General features: G+C 42.5%; 1 protein-coding gene across 3 annotated transcripts in view; it reads right to left on the reverse strand.

Moving 5' to 3' along the window:
• ABCC5 (ATP-binding cassette, sub-family C (CFTR/MRP), member 5) overlaps positions 1–22,948 on the reverse strand; it is a 102,047-nt gene that overhangs the window by 76,120 nt on the left and 2,979 nt on the right. For all 3 annotated transcript variants that reach the window (XM_006884059.1, XM_006884060.1, XM_006884061.1), the window contains exons 2-4: positions 3,420–3,577; positions 3,073–3,228; positions 2,230–2,377 (exon numbers count right to left, since the gene is read on the reverse strand). In XM_006884059.1, the coding sequence (XP_006884121.1) occupies positions 2,230–2,377; positions 3,073–3,228; positions 3,420–3,577 (462 nt within the window). The remainder of the gene's footprint in view (positions 1–2,229; positions 2,378–3,072; positions 3,229–3,419; positions 3,578–22,948) is intronic.

Raw genomic sequence — 22,948 nt, forward strand, 5'->3', positions numbered from 1 at the left:
AGCATTCACTGAGAGAAGGCACTGCAGGAAGCAGCCTTCTCTCGCAGACCTAGAGGCGGTTGCCAATTTTTTATACATAAATCGGTGGCCAGATCTGGTCTTTTAAGATTGTCTTAGTCCAGGAAGGCTCCAGTGCATCATTCTGGAAATTTAGCAATGTGGCTGCTCATCTGGAGGTCAGGACCGGGCTCGTAGGTTCCGGTGTGCCAGGACCATCTGGCCACCTGTATGGAGCACTGGTCCTCTGGCATCAGAGAAGTCTCTGAATCATTTCTGACGCTTAAATTCCCAGCCTCAACTGGCCAGCAGTTTGAAAAAAAAACAAAAGCACTTGAGTGTGTTTTACTTGCTCTGAGGCACGAGGGGGAGGATAAGAAAAGTGATGCCATATTTGGGGAGCCCACTTTGGGGGAGCAATCTGTCTTTTTGCTTATTTCTGCAAGAACAGATCAAGCCAGTTTGAAAGTCATGCCAGATTAGAAAATGTGCAAGAGTCTGAAATGGATGTTCCCCCACAAGGATTTAAATCCACAGACAGAAGGAGTGCTCGCTCGCTCACTGCCAGTGCTCATCTCAAAAGCCTGGGTCTTCAATTTCCAATTAAAAAGAAATGTTAACAAATTTAGAATCAGAGCAGGGGGTGGAAGTAGGGAAAATGGTTACACTCTTAAATCTTTTATCAATAAAAAGAGACTGTGGACAAATTCACGGCTTTCATGATCTCAGATGCAATCTTATGAAAAACACTGGCCTTGAAGTCCTCGTCCCGACAGAGACGACAGCAAGAGGCAAAAGCATGCTGTTGTCCTCCTGTTAAAGGAGGATTCTCAGCTTTCTCTGGTATCTAGAAGAGTCGGCTAGAGATAATACTCCAGCGTGCAGTGTTGTAAACGAACTATTAAGGATATGCAGGTGCTCAAAACGGAGTGACTGAAAGGCCACCACGCTGAACATACACAGGTACCTTTACTTTTCACACAACTGAAAAAAAATAAAAATCAAAATCCCAACTATCCATAGATAGTTGGGTTTTTTTCTTTGAAGGGAGAAGCCAATGAATTCCTTACATGGACCAAATGGAATCAAAAAGGCCCATTGTCAACATATGAAGATGCCTTTGCTACCCAGATAAAAGAATTCTAGGAAGGATTAGAGCAGCCGTGAGCCCTGTAGTGAAACAATGACAGAAGCTCTTCTTGGTGGAAGCTGGTCCTACAAAAGCATTTGCCATTTTGGATGATTGCATAACATAATTTTCAGGCACATGGTTCCTTCCTCTTGCTTAAAATGTATATAAAAGTATGTTAGTCAATTAACACAGAAACCTAATAGCAGAAAAAAAAGAAGTATTTTCTGCTTCAGGAAAAAGGATCAAAATGTGTTTGTTTTTTAAAAAGCATCAAACATCAAAAACAACAGAAACAAAATCCTGCAAATTAGTTATATCTAATTACCATGCATCTTAGGCGTATATACTTACCAAAACCATGAGCCTCCAGCTTACCCACACACGAAAAATGCACAGATGCCTCAAGGCAAATACGTAGAGAACAGGTTTAATCACAGTATCTCAAGTATAAGGGAGCACAGGTGTAAGGAAACAAGTGCTCAGAAACGGTGCACAGGTCAAAGGCTCTCTCAACTACTCGGCTTTGGGACAGACTAGGAGGAAACCAGGCTGCTGCCCCAACACAGTTTACACTGTCCACCAGCACTTAGCGAACTCCAGGTCAGACTCCAAAGCCTCGACAGCCCTCCACCTTATTAGAGCACATTTGCCACAGAACCGTCACACCACATGTGGCTGCTCTGCCTCCGAGCACCCTAACAATATTTGATACGCTACCACCGCCAGCTCACCAGCCAGTGTCACCCAATGCCATTCTCACCCACGCGCAGCAATGCTGAGACACGTCTTTCTGAACCCTGGGGGTCACTGCATGCCAACCCACAAAGAACCGCAATCCTGTTCAGAACCAACATCATCATGGGTCTGACCCTTCCCTGGCTAGTTCCATTCCTCTCTGCTGGCAACACTTCTCCTTCCGGCTACTGACAAACCACCAATCACTCCAATGTCCAATGCTCCCTTTCAACAGACCCAGGGCCATTGCTAAAGCTGCTAACTAGCCCAAATGTGAGCACAAAACCCCTGCAACGGAACAAGAGTGTTAGAGCTGGCCATGGCCGGACCCCTGCAGACTGTCAGAAAGGATGGTCAGAACTTACTGGTCCACTGAAGCCAGCCAGCTGCGTGATCATCAGGCACACGATGGAGAGGATGAGCCTGGTGCGACAGAAGATCCACACAACCCTTCGGAGGGAAGCATCTTCTGGCCCAACTTCATTCAGCTCTTCTTGCCACAGTCTCTCTAGTCTTAACAAGGGCACATGTCCTCTGTTACACATCTCCACAGGTAAAAAGGCACATCCTAGCTTCACTCCTGCCAGCGCTCTTTGTCTCCAGGCTTTGAAACCACTCACATGAGCCCCTCCTCTAAAATTAGGTTCCTTGCTTCCACATCCCTAAGTCTAGGGTCGGGAGGGGGACATCCCTCTGGGATGGCTACATATTGACTCTGTATAGGGAGCCTCTTGGGATTCAGAAAAGGACGAGAGTAAAGATTTTTTTTTCTTCCACCCAGGACAACTGTTCCTCAATAAAAAGTGTTTGTGGATAAGAATTCCCTTTCCTAATGGTCCCCAACCCTTTCTGAAGGCTCCTGCGGTAGGACATAAAATTGTAAACTAGATTTTAATTATGACAACCAGCTACCACAAAAATGTATTCTGTCACAAGGCAGCAACATAATCTCCCTGCGGACTCAGGAAGAGAAGCGGGGCTGAGAGAGAGAGAGAAAGCCCGTGGTTAAAACAGGATTAAAGCGGAAATAGTAGATAAAGCAGAAGAGCAAAGAGAAAAAGTCAACCCCAGGCGTCCCTCCCACCACAGGATAGCTCAATTCTTAAGAGGACTCCCAGCTGTGGACTTGACACTGCTGGACTCACACTCCTAGCTCAGGCCCTATATTTCCAGTATGTGGGCGAGGAGGGTGGATCAGAGACGCCTACCTTCTGCAGTTCACATCGGAAGACTCGTACTTGGACAGAGGCCACACATCTTCCATTAAGAGCTCCCCCTTCTTGTGGGCCAGACGAGCCAGCGAAGAAAGCCACGAGAAAGTCATACAAGAGAAGAGCCCCGCATTGTCCACTGGGTGCTGGTGTCTGAGGAGAAAACACTCCAGTGAGACTAAGATTTCCACATCGAGACTTCCCAGGACTTAGAACACCTTAAGAACAACTTAAGCAGAACTCTGACTAAAAACAGGGCCTCGTAAGTAGTCTGATCTGAACCCTGATGTTTCAAGTCTCTCTGATGCTTCCCAGAGCAGTTGTGGGCCAGCAGAGCCTCTTACTTGGAAGTGGTTCGGATGGGCTTCAGAGCACTCAGGCCATGGTGGTACTTCCCCTTGGGATGCTCTTCATCCAGGATTCTCAGCTGAGAATGCATGGAGACATCCATGGATAGGCCCTCGGCTCGAGCGGCTGTTTCCAAGGCATCCTGGCATTCCAACTGTTGGAGCAGGCAGGGAGCGAGGCAAAAAACACAGTTAATGCAGAAAACCGGGGGAGAAACACACCTAACTGGTCTAATGTTACTCACATTTTACAGCAGATTGACCTGAACTGAGAAATCACAAGGGGCAGGAGGTTAAACACACTGTTGCTGCGATGTGCTAATGAGTTGGAAATGACTCACAGCCAACCCTCCAAGTGGGTTTTTAAAGGCTGTAAGTGACATGGAAGGAGACTGCTCAACTTTCTCCCAAGGAACAGCTGCCTTTGGGTTGGCGGCACAACTCTACACTAAGCGACCAGAGCTTTGTATAATGAGAATTTGCCAAGGAACATGAAACAACATATTTAAAACTTGCGTTTGTATCACCAATGTGTTTAGCTTTCATTTTGCACTGTGAACTAAGAGTCAAATACTTTGCCACCAACTGTAAATTTGAGTGCATGTTTTCTATGACAAAAACCTCACAGCCACCCTCAACCAAACAGCAAGACTGTACTTGAGGCTCCAGTCTCCTGGCCTTATCAGCAACTGGGAGCCTGGACCACAGTTTCCCTACCCAGCCACAGCCTCCCTGAACTCTCTGTAGTATGCAACAAAGGGTTTATAAGTTCAAGTGCAAGTTCACACATAATTTACTATGAATGTTACAAATGTCAGTTAAATGAACAACAACAATAAAACCCATGTAATTCAAGGTCTGATGCTGTCAGAGGACAAAGTAGACCAGAATTCTAGACACATACATACCCATTTATTAAAAAACGAACTAAAAGTTTATGTTTCCCTGCAAGGATAAGTGTATTCTTCCTGTGTCTCTGAGCAGTGGAATGAATTCTCATGACCACAAATACCTAAGGCAACTATTATGGAAAAAACAGATCATCAAACCAAGGAAAAGTAGGTGGTGTGGCACCCAACACACTTAAGTCTTCAGGAGTAACTCATTCAACTCACATGGAGTTGGAACTGACTACAGGTTTCCAGGAGGCTATAAATCACATGGGCAGAGATTGTCCACCTTTCTCCTGCAGAACCAGTAGTGAATTCAGACTACCAAAAAGTTCAGCCTTTGGTCTAGCAGAGCAACTCCCTACAGACTACATTGCCACTGCTCCTCAGGCGTTAGGGACATCATATCTGCACCTACTATCTAAGGGTTTGAGGCTAAAAAGAGGAAGTGTTAACAGCAGCTGGCGAGCAGACAGCCTGGTTTGCTCACTCGTGACTCCCTGGGCCCACCTGACGAAGAGGAGTGAGGGAACGCAGAAATGAAGACACATGCTGAGGCTCGTCACATTTCACTGGCAACTGATAACTCAGTACACACGTGGTAAAGATGAGGGCCAAGAGGCCAAAAGGCTGACAGTGTATATGATTAACAGAACTGCCCTGCTGCTTGCGTGCATTTTGAGCTGGGCAAGTCCAGACGCCATCTTAAACAAACAAAACACCTTCTGCCTTTCACAGAAATTTGCAGGGAGAGAACCATCGTTCTTTGTCAGGAAGTTTCTTCAATGTCCACACTGGATCTTAGGATTTGAAAAGAACTAGCATCCTCTCATTATTGTTGAGTCGAAATCAACTCATAGATGACTCTCTGTCAGTTTTTCAGAGGCTGCAAATGGCACAGGAGGAGACTGCTCATTTCTCCCATGGAGCAGTTGGTGAGTTTTGAACTCACTGTCTTTGGATTGGCACTGCAATTCCCTACCCATTAGGCCACCAAAGGAACCTTCAGGAGGACTTAAAATGCTTGCTGCAAAAGATCAAAGACTATAGCCTTCACTATGGCTACATCTCAACATCCAGAAAACAAAAATCTTCACCACTGGGCTAAGAGGCAACACCATGACAGATAGAGAGAAAAGATTCAAATTGTCAATTAATTTCATCTTACTTGGATCTACAACCAACATCCTTGGTATGAGCAGTCAAGAAATCAAAAGACTTGTTGCACAGGGAAAATCTGCAGTCAAAGACTTTGTAAAAGTGGTTTTTTGTTTGTTTGTCTTGTAAAGTGTTTTAACTAAAGTCTTTAGAGCAATGATGTCAGTCTAAAGACTAAGGTGCACCTGATCCAAGCCATGGTCTTTCCAATTAGTTGCTATGCTTCTGAAAGTTGGACAATGAATAAGGATGACAGAATTACTGAAGCCTTTGAGTTGTAGTATTGGAGAAGAGTACTGGATATCTCATGGGCCTTTGAGTTGTAGTATTGGAGAAGAGTACTGAATATTCCATGGACTGTCAAAATAACAAAGAAGTCTATCTTGGAGGAGGGACAACCAGGGTGCTCCTTAAAGACTGCGCTGGAGCCGACTCATATTGACCCCCCAGCAGGTTTTCAGAGGCAGTTAACCACACAAGAGGAGATTATCTATCTTTCTCTCAAGGAACAGCTGGTGGTTTAAACTGTGTGCCTTTGGGCTGGCAGCACAACTCCTTATCACTAAGCCACTAGGATTCAATCAGAGCCGGGAGCACTCAATTCTCCTCAGACGTTGCATTTTTACTGTATTTTCAGTCTTTGATCCTCCCTCTGAATCAGCTCATGTTGCTGGAACAGGCTTCTGTACACTAGGCCAAATCTTGGTGTGACCTTGTTTTCTCCATGCTATTATTTACCAGGAACCACAGCCCATCATGAGCACGGTGGACTTCTCAGTCCACAGTCAAATTGTTTTTTCCTCTTCGGTTTGTATACATTAAAATTCATATGTGTTTTAGAAAAAGAAAGATGCTGAACATCATTATCTATTAATCCACTGTTTCCCATTTTCACTAAAGCCTAAAAATAGAAATTTGAATAGTTTAAAAAATTTTCTCTGCTTGCATAGGTTTTGTTCCTTTGATTATGTATAGAGATGTTACATTCTGCTACATCCTAGGTAATAAGTTACATTCTACACCAGAGAAAGATAAACTCCAAAGTCCTTAAAAAGACTTCCATGAGCACTGGAGATGGCTTACAGCCTATTACAAGTACCATACGGGCACAGCAGAACACCTGGAGGGTGACAGTGGGGGTTCTTACATTACCTTTGGTTTCACAGCAAGGCATTCAGTACAATTCTATCCTGGCTAAAACAATGACTAGGGATGACAGATGGAGACAGCCTTTGAGCTGTGGTGCTAGAAAAGCGTATTGAATATACCATGGACTGTCAGGAGAACAAACAGGTTCATTCTAGAAAGAATGAAACCAGGATGCTCCTTGGAGGCAAGGATTCTGAAGCTTTGTGTGATGTATTTTGGACATGTTGCAAGGTGGGAACAGTCCTTGGAGAGAGATGTCATTTTGGGAAGGGTGGAGGGACAGGGCAAGAGAGGAAGACCCTCAACAAGATGGGTTGATTCAGTGACTGGGGGTAATGGTGGTAGGTGTGTCAGACACAATAAAGTTGGCACAGGATAGAGCAGGGCATACGGCTGTTGTACACAGGGTTGCTATGAGTTGCAGGCGACTCAACGGCATATAACAACAACAACAAGAAGAAAAAGCTCATATATGTAGTTGAAACAGCACTAATTCTAGGCAGGAGTCTGTATTATAGACCCAAGAGAATAAAAACTCACCACTTCACACTTTCCAAGTCATATTCCTTTCATATTATTCTTTGGCAAGAGAGGAAGACCCTCGATGAAATGTATTGATTCAGTGACTAGGGGTGATGGGGGTAGGGGTGTCAGAGACAATAAGATTGGCAAGGGATAGAGCAGGGTTTAGGACTGTTGTACATAGGGTCACTATGAGTCACAGGAAACTTGACAGCACATAACAACAACAACATTTTCCCAAACTGTCAATCTTACTGTCATGCCCACAGCAGGAAAATTAAATATCCGGTGGATATTGGAGAAAGTGCAGCCAGTGTGCTCCATAGTGCTTTCCATGCTTGGAAAGTTGGAATGTCGGCAAAAGAGAGGAAGACCCTCAACCAGATGGATTGACACAGTGACTGCTGCTGTACTGGGCACAAGTGTGTCAGGAAGTGTGAGAACACACAGAATAGGACAGAGTTCAGATCGGTTGTTCATAAGGTTGCTATGAGTCATACTCAACAGCACCTAAAAACAACAACAAGAAGACCCACTTTCTGGTTGTTATTTAAATGATGTTGTTGTTGTTTGTTGTTATGTGCCGTCGAGTCGCTTGCGACTCATAGCGTCCCTTGTACAACAGCCCTAAACCCTGCTCTATCCTGTGCCAATTCACTGCCTCTGACACACCCATCCCGATTACCCCAGTCACTGAGTCAATCTACCTCAGAGAGGGTCTTACCGTTCTGCGCCATCCCTCCTCCCTACCAAGCATGATGTCCCTCTCTAAGAATCTCTCCCTCATTACAACATTTCCAAAGTATGTCAGATGAAGCCGCAGAATCCTTGCCTCCAAGGAGCAGCCTGGTTTAACCCTCTCCAGGATGAATTTGTTTTCTTGGCAGTCCAGCGTACATTCAATACTCTTCTCCAGCACTACAGCTCAAAGGCATCAATTCTCCTTCTATCCTCCTTGGTCATTATCCAACTCTCTGATGCATAACAAGTGACTGCAAAGACCATGGCCTGTATCAGACGCACCTTAGTTTCCAGAGAGACACCATTGCTCTTCAGTACTTTGGAGAGGTCCCTAACAGCAGACTTTCCCATGGCAATGCGCCTTTTAATTTCCTGGCTGCTGGTGCCAAGACTGTTAACTGTGGAGCCAAGCAAGCTAAAGCTGTGTACAATCTCAATCTCTTCACCATTCATCCTGATGCTGCCAACTGGTTCAGTGGTGAGAATCTTTGTCTTCTTGACATTGAGCCTCAATCCATACTGAAGGCTGCAGTCCTTGATTTACATGATGTATTTTTCAAAAATCAGAGATTAAAAACTCCAAACCCATTTGTTTTGAGCTTTGCTTTTTAACTGTCTTTTTTTCACTTGAATTAAAGTTTACTAATCATATTGATTCCCCCCCCCAGTGTAAATAATAAACATTCATTCATGTCACTTATGGTAGAATAAAGTTCCTACAGGAGATGCACATTACCCAATTATCAAATATAACCTTTCCAAGGTAAGTGCACTCCCTACACGTTGTTTTATCCAGTGTTTTAAGATTACCAGTTCCTCCTTTCCTCCCAAACATGCAGGAATGGCTAATGAACTATCATTCACAGACATTTTGGTTTGTAACATTAATTCTAATTGGTTGGTGTCATTAATTTCAAAGCCTAATCCATCCCTTATCATCTACTGCCTTTCCATTCACCAACTCTTCCCTCCCTTCCCATTTCTGTCATCCCTCCAAGAGTGATAGTATCTGCAGGGGAACCTTTCCTTAGCTCTTCATGGGCAATTTCCTCTCATGTGATGTATTGCCTCTAAAAATCCACTGAAGGTCAGCTACGAGTCAATTCTGACCCCATGGCACACAACAATTACAACATCCAAAATAGGTTTTTGTGAGTGACTTACATCAGTCAGTATACCTTGCTCTAGATTCATCCATATTGTGCAGTATTTAATGAATCTCTGATAGGTTTTTTGGGGGTGTGTGTGTGTGTGTGTGTGTGTCTTTTAAGTGATGTCTAATACTCCATTGTGTGAATGTATCATAGTTGTTTCTTTAGTTATTTGTCCAGTGATGGACATTGGGTTATAAATCTTTGCTATTATAATGTTAAAATAGATACAGATTAGTATATTAGTGTTCATATTAAACCACTAAAGAGTTCTTCTTAAGAATTCCACTGCTGTTTAGATGCACCAGTGTTTTGTTCATTATTAGTAGAATGATAAACAATGGAATAAGTTTTCTTCTCTTTCTAGGTTAGTGAGGATAAATTCTCATCACTGGAATTACAAATTTAGAGTTTTAGTTATGAACTCAAACATAACAACAATAACCATGAAGACAGCATGGAAGCAGGCAATATTTCATTCTGGCATACATGAGGTCATCATAAACTGGAGCCAACTCAGCAAGTAACAACAAGCTCCTAGCAAGTAAACTTTCACCCACTTTGCTCAACAAACTTTTATTACAGAATATGTTCTTGGTATTATTGCAAAGAGAATCTCTATTGCTTTAGTCTCCGTTCTATTTTGTCAAGCTGTACTGCTTCTACCTACCTACCCTGTGACATTAACAAGAGGAAAAAGTGAAAATTCAGGACAGTATTCTTTGGTTATAGCCAAATCTCACAGCTAGCATATAGCTGAAAAGCAAACTGCTTACTTGCTGATGATACCACAACCTGTGCAAATTAATTTTAAAAGCAACTATTCCCAGGCACTGTTTTAAATATTCTACAGATACTAACTCATTTAATCCTGATAACTCTATGTTGTGGCATGGGACACTGAGTTGAATATGACTCACAGAAACCCTTATGAACAGCCTATCTGAACCTTGCCCTGTCCTGTGCCATCTCATCTTCTCTGACATACTCGAGCCCACCGCTGAGGTCACAGTGTCAATCCATCTCGTTAGGGGTCCTCCTCTCCTTTGCTCACCTTCCATCTTTCCAAGCATGATGTCCCTTTCCAAGGAAAAGCCTCATCTAGCTACATGTCCAGAGTATGAAAGACGAAGCTTTGCTATCTTTGCTTCCAACAAGAACTCTGGCTACACGTTTTCTAAGATAACTCCATGAGGTATTATAATTATCTTAATTTTTGCTGAGGAGACTGAGTCAGAGAGATGGTAAACAATAGTGTTATTGTTAGGTGCCATCAAGTGGACTGTTATCTCACAGCAACGCAATGGACAACAGAGCCCTGTCCTGCACCATTCTCACGATCTGCACCACGTTCAAGCCCAACGTGCAGTCACTGTGTCAATCCATCTAGTGGAGGGTCTTCCTCTCTTTTAATGATCCTTTACTTTTCCAAGCATGGTATCTTTTCCCAATGATTGGCCACTCTTGAAAACATGCTCCAAAGTCTGAGGACCAAGTTTAACCATCCTTGCTTCTAGGAAGCATCCAGATTTGTTTTTTCTTTTGGAAGTAACTAATATATTCAATACTCTTCTCCAACTCAAAGGCACTAATTCTTCTTCAGTCTTCCTAGTCCTTGTTCAATTTTCAAATGCATACGAAGCAATATATGCATAGGAAAAATATCATGGCTTGGACCAGGCACAAGTTAATCTTTAAAATTATATCCTTGCATTTTAGCATTTTGGAGAGGTACTCTTGACAGTTGACTAGTACTCTTTGACTGTACAGGAAATGAAATGCCTAATACAAGATTAACGACTAAACTACCACCACTAGCTCAATGCTGTTCAATAGAAACATAATACAAGCCACAAATGTGAGTCACATATAATTTAAAATTTTACTATAGCCACATTTCAACAGCCCCACCTTGCTTGGATCCCCAAGTAACACCCTTGGTACCAGCAGTCAGGAAATAAGGAAATGCATTGCACTGTGAAAATCTGCAGTTGGGGACCTCTCTAAACTACTGAGGAGTAATGATGTCAGTTTGAGGACTAAGATGCATCTGATTCAGGCCACGGTCCTTCTGATCACTTGCTAGGTATCTGGGAGCTGGACAATGAATAGGGGACAGAAAAAGAATTGATGCCTTTGAGCTGTGGTGTTGGAGAAGAGCACTGGACATCTGATGGATGGCCAAAAGAATGAACCGACAGTCTTGGAGAGGCTGCAGTCAGAGTGCTCTTTGGAGGCAAGAATGATGAGGCTTCACCTCACATACTTTGAGCATGTTCTGGGAAGGGCTATTCCATGGAGAAGGACGTGATGTTGGGAAAAGTGAAGGGTCAGCAAAGGAGAGGAAGACCCTTAACCAGGTGGACTGACACAGTGACTGCTGCAGTAGGCTTGTGTGTTAGGAAGTGTGAGGATGACGCAGGATGGAGCAGGATTCAGATCTTTTGTTCATAAGGTCTCTGAGTCATAGTTAACTCAACGACACCTAACAACACTACATTTTTAAAAAGACATTAATTTAGTAATAATGTTTGTTTAACCCAATTAATGCAAAATATTCTTTCAACATGAGTTATAAAAAAATGATGAGTAATCTTACATACTTTTTTGTAATAAGTCTCTAAAATTTGGTATCTATTTTCATATGTTGTTGTTGTTGTTATGTGCCGTCGAGTCATTTGCAACTCATAGCGACCCTATGTACAACAGCCCCAAACCGTGCTCTATCCTGTGCCAATCGCATGGCCTCTGACACACCCATCCCGATTACCCCAGTCACTAAATCAACCCATCTCATAGAGGGTCTTCCCCTCCTGCGCTGTCCCTCCATCTTACCAAGCATGATGTACCTCTCCAAGGACCTGCCTCTCCTTACAACATGTCCAAAGTATGTCAGACAAAGCCCCAGAATCCTTGCCTCCAAGGAGTAGCCTGGTTTAACCTTCTCCAGGATTAATCTGTTTGTTTTCTTGGCAGTCCAGGGTACATTCAATACTCTTCTCCAGCACCACAGCTCAAAGGCATCAATTCTCCTTCTATCTTCCATAGTCATTGTCCAACTCTGATGTATAACAAGTGATTGCAAAGACCATGGCCTGTATCAGGCGCACCTTAGTCTCCAGAGAGACACCGTTGCTCTTGAGTACTTTAGAGAGGTCCCTAACAGCAGACTTTCCCATTGCAATACATTTTTTTATTTCCTGGTTGCTGGTGCCAAGAGTGTTGACTGTGGAGCCAAGCAAAATGAAGCTGTGGACAATCTCAATCTCTTCACCATCCATCCTGATGCTACCAATTGGTCCAGTGATGAGAATCTTTGTCTTCTTGACATTGAGCTTCAGTCCATACTGAAGGCTGCAGTCCTTGACCCTCTGCAGTAAATGCATGAGGTCCTCCTCAGTTTCGGCAAGCAGGGTTGTGTCATCTGAATAACACAGATTGTTAATAGATCTTCCACCAATCCTGACGCCACACTTCTCCTCATAGAGCCCGGCCTCTGGAATAATCTGCTCTGCATACAGGTTGAAAAGGTATGGAGATAGGACACATCCCTGGCGTACACCCTTCTCAATTTTGAACCATGCCGTGTTACCTTGCTCTGTTCTATCAACTGCCTCTTGGTCCAAGTATAGGTTTCGCATTAGCATGATTAAATGTTTTGGGATTCCCATTCTTCTCAGAGTCAGCCACAGTTTGTTATGATCCACGCAGTCAAATGCCTTTGCATAATCAATGAAACACAGATAGACATTCTTCTGGTATTCTCTGCTTTCAGCTAAGATCCATCTAACATCAGCTACAATATCCCTAGTACCACGACCCCTTCTAAACCCAGCCTGGACCTCTGGCAGGTCTCTGCTGATGTGTTGTTCCAGTTGTTTTTGGATAATCTTCAGTAGAATCTTGCTTTCACGTAAAATCAATGATATTGTTCTGTAATTTCCGCACTCAATTGGGTAACCTTTCTTTGGAATGGGAACAAATATAGATCTCTTCCCGTCAGTTGGCCAAGTAGTTGTTCTCCAGATTTCTTGGCACAACTTGGTGAGCACATCCAGGGCAGCATCTGTTAGCTGAAATATGTCAATTGGTATACCATCTATTCCTGGTTGTTAGTCATCCTCAAAGTGGCCCGACTCATAAGTGCTGGCACCATGGAACTGACTAGAATCGCACCATCCATGATAGGGTGTGGAGTGGACTATGTTCCCTTGTGAGCTATTTTCAAAAGCTGACTGCTGAGAGTTTGCTCCTAGTACATTGTTCTCTTGTTGCTACGGAGTCAGCCCCAACTCATCCTGACCTTATGTCAACCTAACACGTGGCCCCACGCCATCTTCAAGATCACAGGTACATCAATGTCCTCGGCCAAAGCTGTTGTGTCAATGCACCTCATGGAGGGTTTCCCTCATGCTTGCAATCCTTTATTTTACCAAACATGACAAAGACCACGGTTCACCATTCATGCCTTTAAGGCGTGTCCTCTAAAATGGAACTGTTCCATTGTCTGGCAGTCCATGGTGTACTGGATATTCTTCACCAGCACAATCCAAACAAATGTCAAATGCTCACCAGCCACACACAGCTGTTGTCGTTACACACTGACCTTCCAACAATTTCTCAGAAGCTGTAGGTAGCATATGAGGAAAACACCCATCATTCTCTTGCAGAACAGCCGGTGGATCCAAACTGCCTTCATTTGGGTTTGGAACACAACTCTTTACCCATTAGGCCACCCACACCTCACTTCATTGTAAAGTGTAGCTCAGGAGCTCTCAACTGGGAATGATCTACCCCTGGCCAGAGTTTGGAGACATTTTTAATTGTCACACTTAAGAGATACTTCCAGGGGAGAAGCTCCATCACCATATAGGACAGTCCCCATAATAATGAGTTACCTGAACCCAAATGTCAACAACACTGAGGTAGGGCTGTCCTAAATAGCTACTAACATAATCCTAGGACACCTGATTGTGCTTGTGCAAAACCTATACTTGGACCAAGAAGCAGTCATCAGAACAGAGCAAGGAAACACTGCATGGTTCAAAATCAGGAAAGGTCTGTGTCAGAGATGCATCCTGTCTCCATACCTTTCCAATCTATATGTGGAACACCTCATTCGTGAGGCTGGACATTACGAGGAGGAATGTGGCATCAGGATTGGAGGAAGACTCATCAGCAATCTGTGTTATGCAGATGATATAACCTTGCTTGCTGAAACTGAGGAGGGCCTGAAGCCTTTGGTACAAAGAGAATCAAGGACTATAGTCTGCAGTATGGATTGAAGCTCAGTATCAAGAAAACAAAGATTCTCAGCACTGGGCCAGTTGGCAGTGTCATGATAGAAGGAGAAGAGATTGAAACTGTTAAAAATTTCAGCTTGGTTAGTTATACAACCAATACTTTTGGCACCAGCAGTCAGGAAAGCAAAAGACTAATTGTATTGGGAAAATCTGCCGTCAGAGCCCTCTCCAGAGTGCTGGTGAGAAATGATGTCAGTTTAGAGATTAAGGTGCACCTGATCCAGGCCATGGTCCTTGCAATTACCTGTTATGCATCAGAGAGCTGGATAATGACCAAGAAGATAATGATCAGAAGAAGAATTAATGACTTTGAGTTGTGTTGTTAGAGAAAAGTATTGAAAATACTATGGACTGCCAAGAAAACGAACAGGTCTGTCCTAGAGACGGTGAAATCCAGCTGTTCCTTGGAGGCAAGGATAGTGAAGCTTCATCTCACATTTTGGGACATGTTGCTAGGAGAGGATAGTCCTTGGGAAAGTACATCATGCTAGGAAAAATGGAGGGCCAACTCAACCAGGTGGATTGACACTGACTGTAGCAATGGGCTCAAGTGTGTCAGAGATGATAAGGACAGTACAGGATTCAAACCTGTTGTTCACAGGGCTGCAATGAGTCATACTCAATGCGACAGCTCAAGAATAATGTGTGATTAGGAAACCAAATGCCTTAATCCTATGATTTTCTCTTTAAAATGCTGCTTCGAATCTGTTATTTAGAAAACAGATCCAAAGCATCACAAAGTAAAAGATCCTAAGTAATTCTTTAAATAAAATCTCCTTGTGAATATGCACAGGTCTCTATGCTGTAACTCTTACGGAGCATGGTGACCGGGAAGGTTCCACACAGCCAGTTACGATCACATAGACAAACATCAAAGCGGCAGATTCATTCCAAAGGGGAACATACTGGTGTAGAGATCCAGGAGTTCAGAAAATACTAGGCAAGGAAACATTACTGCTACCTACAGCTTCCCTAGGGCTGTGTGGCTAAGAGACAGAGTACTTTTTTTGGCCAACAAGAATTATGTGTGTGTGTGTATATGAATGTATGAAAAAAAATATATGTGTGTGTTACCCAATGAGGAAAACAAAGACCATTCAATCAACAAACAGCGATTCTTACACAAGAGACTTTTTATGAAGGGAAGCATTCTTATCAGAGCGCATGCTAGCACCTTCCTCCCACAGGTGATAATTAGTACACCTTGGCAGCCCCCTCCTCCTGCCTCTGAAAACCTGCTGGAGGGCCCTATGTGTCGGTTACATTATATCAAATGACACCTTTTGCTCTTGTATCCCTAGTTTGTCCCATCTCATTTTAACAAGACATCAGGAGCTATTCTGCAGACTGAACAATCTCTTCCTGACAGTAGGACAATGGCAGGGCTCAGGGCTAAGGATCTGCCCAAGTTGCTCCTAGTCACAGGTAAAACAAAGGTGCCTCAACCCACAAGCAGAGTGAAAATCCAGTAGTCCTGCCTGGTACCCCTCTCTAAGGCAGCAGCATCTGGGGTGTAATTAGAATTGACAGGCTTCTGATTCTAGAGTGTACTCTGCCTCCCATACAATATTAATGTAAATGCAGAAGGAGCAGCTTCTTAGAAACCCTTTGTCTCGACAAACACAAATTTTGAGGTGAACTGTTGTACAGTTGATGCAATGGTACCGGTAATGATTTGAATAAAGCAGATAAAGGTCTCAAGAGATTCTGTTATTAAAGTTAAAACTTACTTTTAAGTTAAAAAGCTTATTTCCTCTCAAGACTAGCTGATTTTCAAGATCTCCAGTGAACTCTTCTCTACTAAATTAAGGAAACCAATCAAGAACATTTTTTCTCTTCAAGTTCTCACTACATGCGTACTCCCCAAAGGGTTATGAACATAATTCTAACCATCACAGCTCTTCTCTAAGAACTTCCAAAGAGTAGCCATGTCAATCAAGTAGGTCAGCAAGATTCCAGAGCATACCCTTCAAAAACTGATAAAATACAGCAAAGAGATCCTACCATTTTGGAGCCGGGGAACTTGTTCATCTCAGTTCTGCTGCCCTAGGCAAATGAATGAACTTGCATTCAATTGCTCATCTGTAGCTGCGCTGTGTTAAGTTTCCCTCACACTGAGAATCAGCTACTAATACAATTCACATGGGAAAAATATACAAAACTAATGGCTATAACAACAGCATCGCCATGGCAAAACAGGTGCTTTGCAGCAGCTCATAATCTAGCATTACACCATAATCAGCAGAAATTTGTCAACTTTCTGGTTTTTTCATGTGCTAAATTTCAAGGAATTTATTCCAAGTTCCTATTTCATTGGGAGACTGAGATTAAGTTTGTTAATAACATGATGAGGTTTCAAAGATTTAAAAGGAAACTGAAGAACAGGAGGGGGAAAAAAGATTTACAGGAAACACCTGGAGCCCCACTGGTTGCAGGGACAGAAATGACTTTCATTCCATGATATCTGGAACAGAGATTCCCAACTCTAGTTATGCATTAGATTCATCCAGAACCCAACCCAATCCACTGCCGCTGAGTCGGTTCTGACTCACAGTGACCTTCAGAGGTTGTACATCTTTGTGAAAGGCGATTGCCCATCTGTCTCCCAGAGAGAGACTGGCAGATTCGAATCAATGAATGATCTTTCAGTTAGCACCTCAACACATTATGCACTACATCACCAGGGCTCCACCAAACTGGGGACTGTATAGCAAGACTGAAGATCCTATCCTAGAGATGGATCTGACCGGTCTGGGGTACAGCCAAGGAATAAGTCAAAGTCAAACTCCTCACTATCGAGCTGGTACTCGCATACAGCTGACCTGTCAGCAGGTTTTCGAGAGGCACAGGTAAGCAATCCTATTATGCAGCCTACGCTGAATGATTCATAGAAAATGGAGCTTGTAGATGTTGTTGATCTTCTCCATTTGATAGAACCACTTGAATAAGATTTTCAGGCTTTAATTTAAACAAGGTGGGGGGTGGGGGGCCAAAATATAATTTCTAAAGAAACTCTGTTCGGTGCCTAGCATAATGTGTTCATGTAAAAGCTTAGTATTAAACAAGCAGTACTACCATGTGACCACCCTCTGTAAAGCACGCTGAAACTACATAGTGAAAAGCCCTCACAAATGTTAGGAGCTGGGCAGCAGAGCTGCTTTTGTCCTACAAGAACATAACACTGAAGAAAACAAAGGGACAGCTCAATAACATACCTACATAATACCAAAAGCAAACAGAAGATTAAGAAGCTCTGGGGATTTTTTAAAAACCAAGTAGCCATAACCACTTACTTTAACCCATTCTGCCAAATTTGCTGGCTTAGTGCTAAGAAGATGTACTACCAACCCAAAGACATGAGGGTCAAACCCACCAGCTGCTCTGTGGAGAATGACAGGCAATCTCCTCTCATGAGATTTACTGTCTTACTGTCTCTGAAAACCCACTGGAGGGTCAGATATCAGTCAGTTCCAAAGTGACAATACATAATAACAGCAAATAAGAAGAGACTTTGAAATAATAACACAAAAATATCCTTTCTGGCAAGTTTCTGTTTGCAAACAATCCAGCCATATCCTGAACTCCAAGGTTCGAGTATAAACAACAGCTGTGCACCAGTCAGCACTGTTTGTATCTGCAGGCTGATGAGTGCTTCCTTCTGCAGCCCAATGCTGTGGGCAGGGCAGCGGGAAGGGCAACAGGCAACAGTCACGCTGCTTCCCTAGGATCCTAGAGGGCTCTATTCAGAGCCACCTGACGCCAGAAACCATATCCCTGTCCCAGCCCAAGGAGTAAATGTCTCTCCTGGCCTCACCTACAGGGAACCGGAAAGCATGGCCCCCAAAGTCTCACTCATCTTTTAAAATAGAAATTTATGAGTCTGCCCCAACTAAGCAGGGGTTGGGGTGGGCCTCTGGCAATAGGAAAGTTTTCTTCTCATGGCTAATAACTGAGTTAAACTGGACTCTGTGAACAGCTAGCTAGTTCTGAAAATAAACGAAAATACGTACAACACCTAATTATCCAATTAGACTAACTCTAAAAGGGTGACAGGGGAAGGAAGGGATAGACAATTAATCCTGCTCATTAGTGGGCTTCAGTGCACCAAATTAGCTTCAATATCCGTCATTCTGAGGCTGACAGGGTCAAGCTTTGTAAAGGCTTCAGGGGGCTTGCTTTCTGACCCTGGCATTCACCTGCTTGTTATTGATTAAACGAGAGGGAAAGAATGGTGAGACATTAAGGCAAGTATTAGCAGACCATCTCAAGCAGAACCAAGAAACCGTGTGAAACTTGCAAGTTAGATATCCTGATGAAATGAAGATGTACTTATAACTGCTTCAAAAACAGGAAGCTGGTTCCAGCATTTTCCTTCCTTTTTATTTTTCTTAACTTTTTTTCAAGTTAGCCCTTGTAGCTTATGTCAAAGCTCTGTATCTAATTCCCTGAAGTAGCATTTCCTAGGAAGGCGGCAGCGTTTCTGCAGCCGCCGTGAGGGTTCATGACCCCCGGCAGCTGGCCAACCTCCGGAGACTCATCCGCGGAGGAGTCCCGGGCCGCGGGAAAGCCACCTGGGAGCTGCACCAATAGCAGCACTGTCGTTAGCGCTGGTGGAGAGCTCCGCGCTGCTATTGGACACCAGCCTTGGCGCCGGGCCAATAGCGTGTCAGACCCAGCGCTGTCCCAAGAGCCGACTGAGCCCTATAAAGCTTCATGGATGCAGACTGGGGAGAAAAACTAGGCAGGAGTTCTTATTCATCCTTACACGACTGCCCTGAAAATCTGCTAAGTCACTGAACACCAGTCAAGAGGAAAAAATAACGCAGACTGCAAATACGAGTCTCCATCCGCTCTCCCTCCTACCAACAATGCTCATACTCTTGACTTTGGAATCACCAGGGCACAAATTCCACATACCCTTGGTCCTTAAAAAGAGAACTTTATTAGAGTCAAATTCTCTTATAGGCGATGCACTGGACAAAATTATTTTCTATTACAACAGCAGTTTCTGGGATTACTTTTAAAGCCGAATTTCCCCCCCAGCTCTAATCTGTACTCAGCAAATCTTCTATAATAAACCCCTATTTCTTTCATAATAATATTTGAGGATCCTATTTCCTGGTAAGAGGGTAGAAAGCCCTACTCTCTCACTCACTAGGATTTAGAATCAGCGCACCAAAATAGATCAAAATTATTATGCTGAGTGAAATATCTCAGTCACATAAGGACAAATACTGCATAGTGCCACTGTTGTGAAACGGGACTGACATCGGGGTTGGGTGAAGACTGAAAAAGATGGCATAAATTATGTAGATTGCATTGAAACAGATGAGGAAAAGAACTGTTTAAAAGGGATATATGATTAGGTATTACCGTCACGATATAAGTCCAGAATGAAGGCTGCATAGTGGAGTGGATTTGCAGGTATGGATTGTATAACAATGAAAGAATTTTTCTTTTACTTTTCAAAGAGAAAAGCAAACTGGGGGGGAGGGGTGGGCAGGGAGAAAACTGCAACAACGAATGAATGGAAATCCAAAGTCTCTGTAAACTTTCCTTAAAATTAATAATTAAAAAAAAAAAAACAACTAAGGGGTCAGCCAACCAAAGTATTAAAGGTCACTAGATTTTATGACTACTTGCTTTGCCACCCTTCCTAGAGATAAAACAGTCTCACTTGGTAGAAAGAAAATTGCTATGGTATGTGTTTTAGAGATGGAGAGGAAAAGAATAAGAGGAAGCAATGCCACATGAACTTCAGTTGACTTCAGCTTATTTTTCATTCTTCCTCCTTCCTAGACTAGATTAGACATGCTAGTGGAAAACAAGTCACCCTTAGCTTGGCATACACGCAATAGGAAAACTTCCATCACGGTTTAAGAAAAAAATAAAAAGGTATAAAACTATCCGATACCTATGCCTTACTTTCAAATATGTGTGTAAATTTAACTAAAATTTTTTTTAATTTAGCCTGTTATACAAGAACACACATAATCTGCAATTTATCTAACCCGTTATGGATAGGATTTTATACCTTTTATGCTTAAAACCAACAGGACTCAGAACTCGTTCCTACTGAGACAGAACCTGCTCATTGCTGACCCTCCAGTGGGTTTTCTGAGGCTGTAAGTCACATAGGAGGAAACTGCCCTTCTCTCATGGAGCCACTGGTAGATGCTAGTTGTTGGAATTATTAGCAGCTCCTTGAGAGAAAAACGGGCTATCTCCTCCCATGCAATGAACTGACAGTCTCCTAAAAATCCACTGTCAGTTCAGCTATGAGTTGGTTTGGATTCAAGGCCACTGAGTTTGAGTTTTTGAGTCTGACCTCCAGCCAAGGTAAGTCCTTAGACTCAATGAACCCAAAGCAACAGATGGTGGCCCTATTAGCAATTTAGGATTAAAGAAAGTCTGCTAAGCATCAAAATATGTGTGGCCATAAGCTTTACTCTAACTTAAGAGGAAAAATGTGAAAATGCATTCATTTTACCTTAAATAAACAGGTCTACAAATATCTGTGGACCTGACTAGTTGGAGAAATGCTTTCCAAAGAGTATGTCAAAAGTAAAATTTTGTCCCCATTCTAAGTAATGAAATGGGCTGTGTATTCGTCATTCTCAAGCACAGTTTTAGGGCCTCTGTGGGGCAGTGGGGAGAGCACTAATCTGTTCCATCATGCTTTGCTTATAATTTCATGTCTTCATGCAAACTAGACCTGTAGAGATACTAACACTGGCAAATGAAACTTTGTTTTCCAGTTAAGAGACAGAGCTGTATCGTCATCTTTTGTTCCTTCGAGGTACTTTTTTTTCTTTTTGATGGATAATATGACATCTGGGAGGTCCTGTCCCAGATTTCCTCTTAAACAACTGATACAGAAATGTGACATAAACTGCAATCTCTGCCTAATTGGAACCTTGCCTTAAAAAAAAAAAAAAAGGAAAAGAAAATTATATGAATTTGTATCATCTCTGAACTGGAAAATTGTGTGTCTTACTAGTTCCATTTGTCAACACATCAAAAACATATGACAAAAATTCAAGATAAATTTAGCTAAGGAAACTTTGGGTTTTGGAAGCTTATATGCAAGAATTTTCTAGATAGTATGTGGATGTACAAACACTTAATAGCTATGCATTCTCTTTGGGGTATATAAAAACATGTTGCATAAATTTGTCATTTCATTGCTTAGGTCAATGCTGAGCAGGAAAAAATGGTCAATTGAGTAAAAAAGTTCTGAGGGTACAAGGATATGTTTAAAAATCAAGAAAACTACTCAAATGTAAACATTTAGGAGCTATAATAGGTAAGAAAAATCTAACATTTTATAAAATTGGCATTAACCATCCTGTTTCTTCAAGATAAGGATCTGTCACATGAGGGAAGCTCATCATAAAGCCAACCAGATTATTTACAGGACAAAGAGCACAGGAGTGACTATTTCCAGTTCTCCATTACACAGGAAAAGTTTTCTACTGCCTTTGCCAACTCAGATTGTCAAGGCTATTCCAACAAACTGGACTGAGACCCTGTTTCTAGAAATCTCACAAGTCCAAACACCAGTTTGTCAATTTCCAACCCATTCCTGCTCTCTAAACCATCCTCAGGCAGAAGTCCTCATTCTCTAGACTTCTGTCATCTATGCAGGCATACCAATGGCTCAAAATTTCCCTGATTATTTTGTCTGGGCATGCTTAAAATTCCATATGTTTAAAGTGAAACATCATTCTTGGAAGGATTGAAGGTCAGCACAGGAGAGGAAGACCCTGGATGAGATGGACTGACACAGTAACTGCTGTAAAGGGGGCAGGTGTGTTTGAGACAGTGAGATTAGATTGGCTCAGGATAGAGCAGGGTTCAGAGCTCTTGTGCATAGGGTCACTCTTGAGTCATAGTTGACTTATCAGCACATAACAACACCAAAGCCAAACTCATTACCTCTCAAATAACCACCAAACCTAAAACCTACTGCCAGTGGAATTAATCGTAACTCCTGGCAATCCCTCATTGGGTATCGAAAGCTATAAATCCATCTTCTCCTTCTCCTGTGGCATGATTGGTGGGTTTGAACTGCCAACCTTTTGGTTAGCAGTCCAACTAAACCTTAATCTACCAGAGCAACCCCAATAATTCCTCTCCTTATAAAAATGCCCCTTAATCGCTCCTTTCTTCCCTCATCCCTACTACTGTACGTGGACAGGCACAGACAGCAATATTCTGACGGCTTCCCTGATTCTGATATTCCTCTTTTCCACATTTTACTGCACTGTCTCAAGAGTAATTTATCTAAGACAAAAATCTAGTATTAAAAATTTTTCCTCAGATCTATACCAATAGCCATTTAAGAAATGCAAATTAGAAATTAATAATAATAATAAAAAAAGAAATGCAAATTAAACCACAATAAGTTAGAACTACACACACACAAAAAATGGGAAAGATCTGATGAGGAAAACAATGTATTCCAACTTTGTAAATAAACCAGTATAAAATTTTAAAAAATTCAAAAAAGAAATAATACTAAGAAAATAAAAGAAATAGTGGTAACACCAAATGCTGGTGAGGATGCAGAGAAACCAGATTACTCATACATTGCTGCTAACGGGAAAAAA

The sequence above is a fragment of the Elephantulus edwardii genome, unplaced genomic scaffold, assembly GCF_000299155.1.
Source record: "Elephantulus edwardii isolate Elephantulus edwardi_28Jun2011 unplaced genomic scaffold, EleEdw1.0 scaffold00031, whole genome shotgun sequence".
Taxonomy (NCBI): Eukaryota; Metazoa; Chordata; class Mammalia; order Macroscelidea; family Macroscelididae; genus Elephantulus; species Elephantulus edwardii.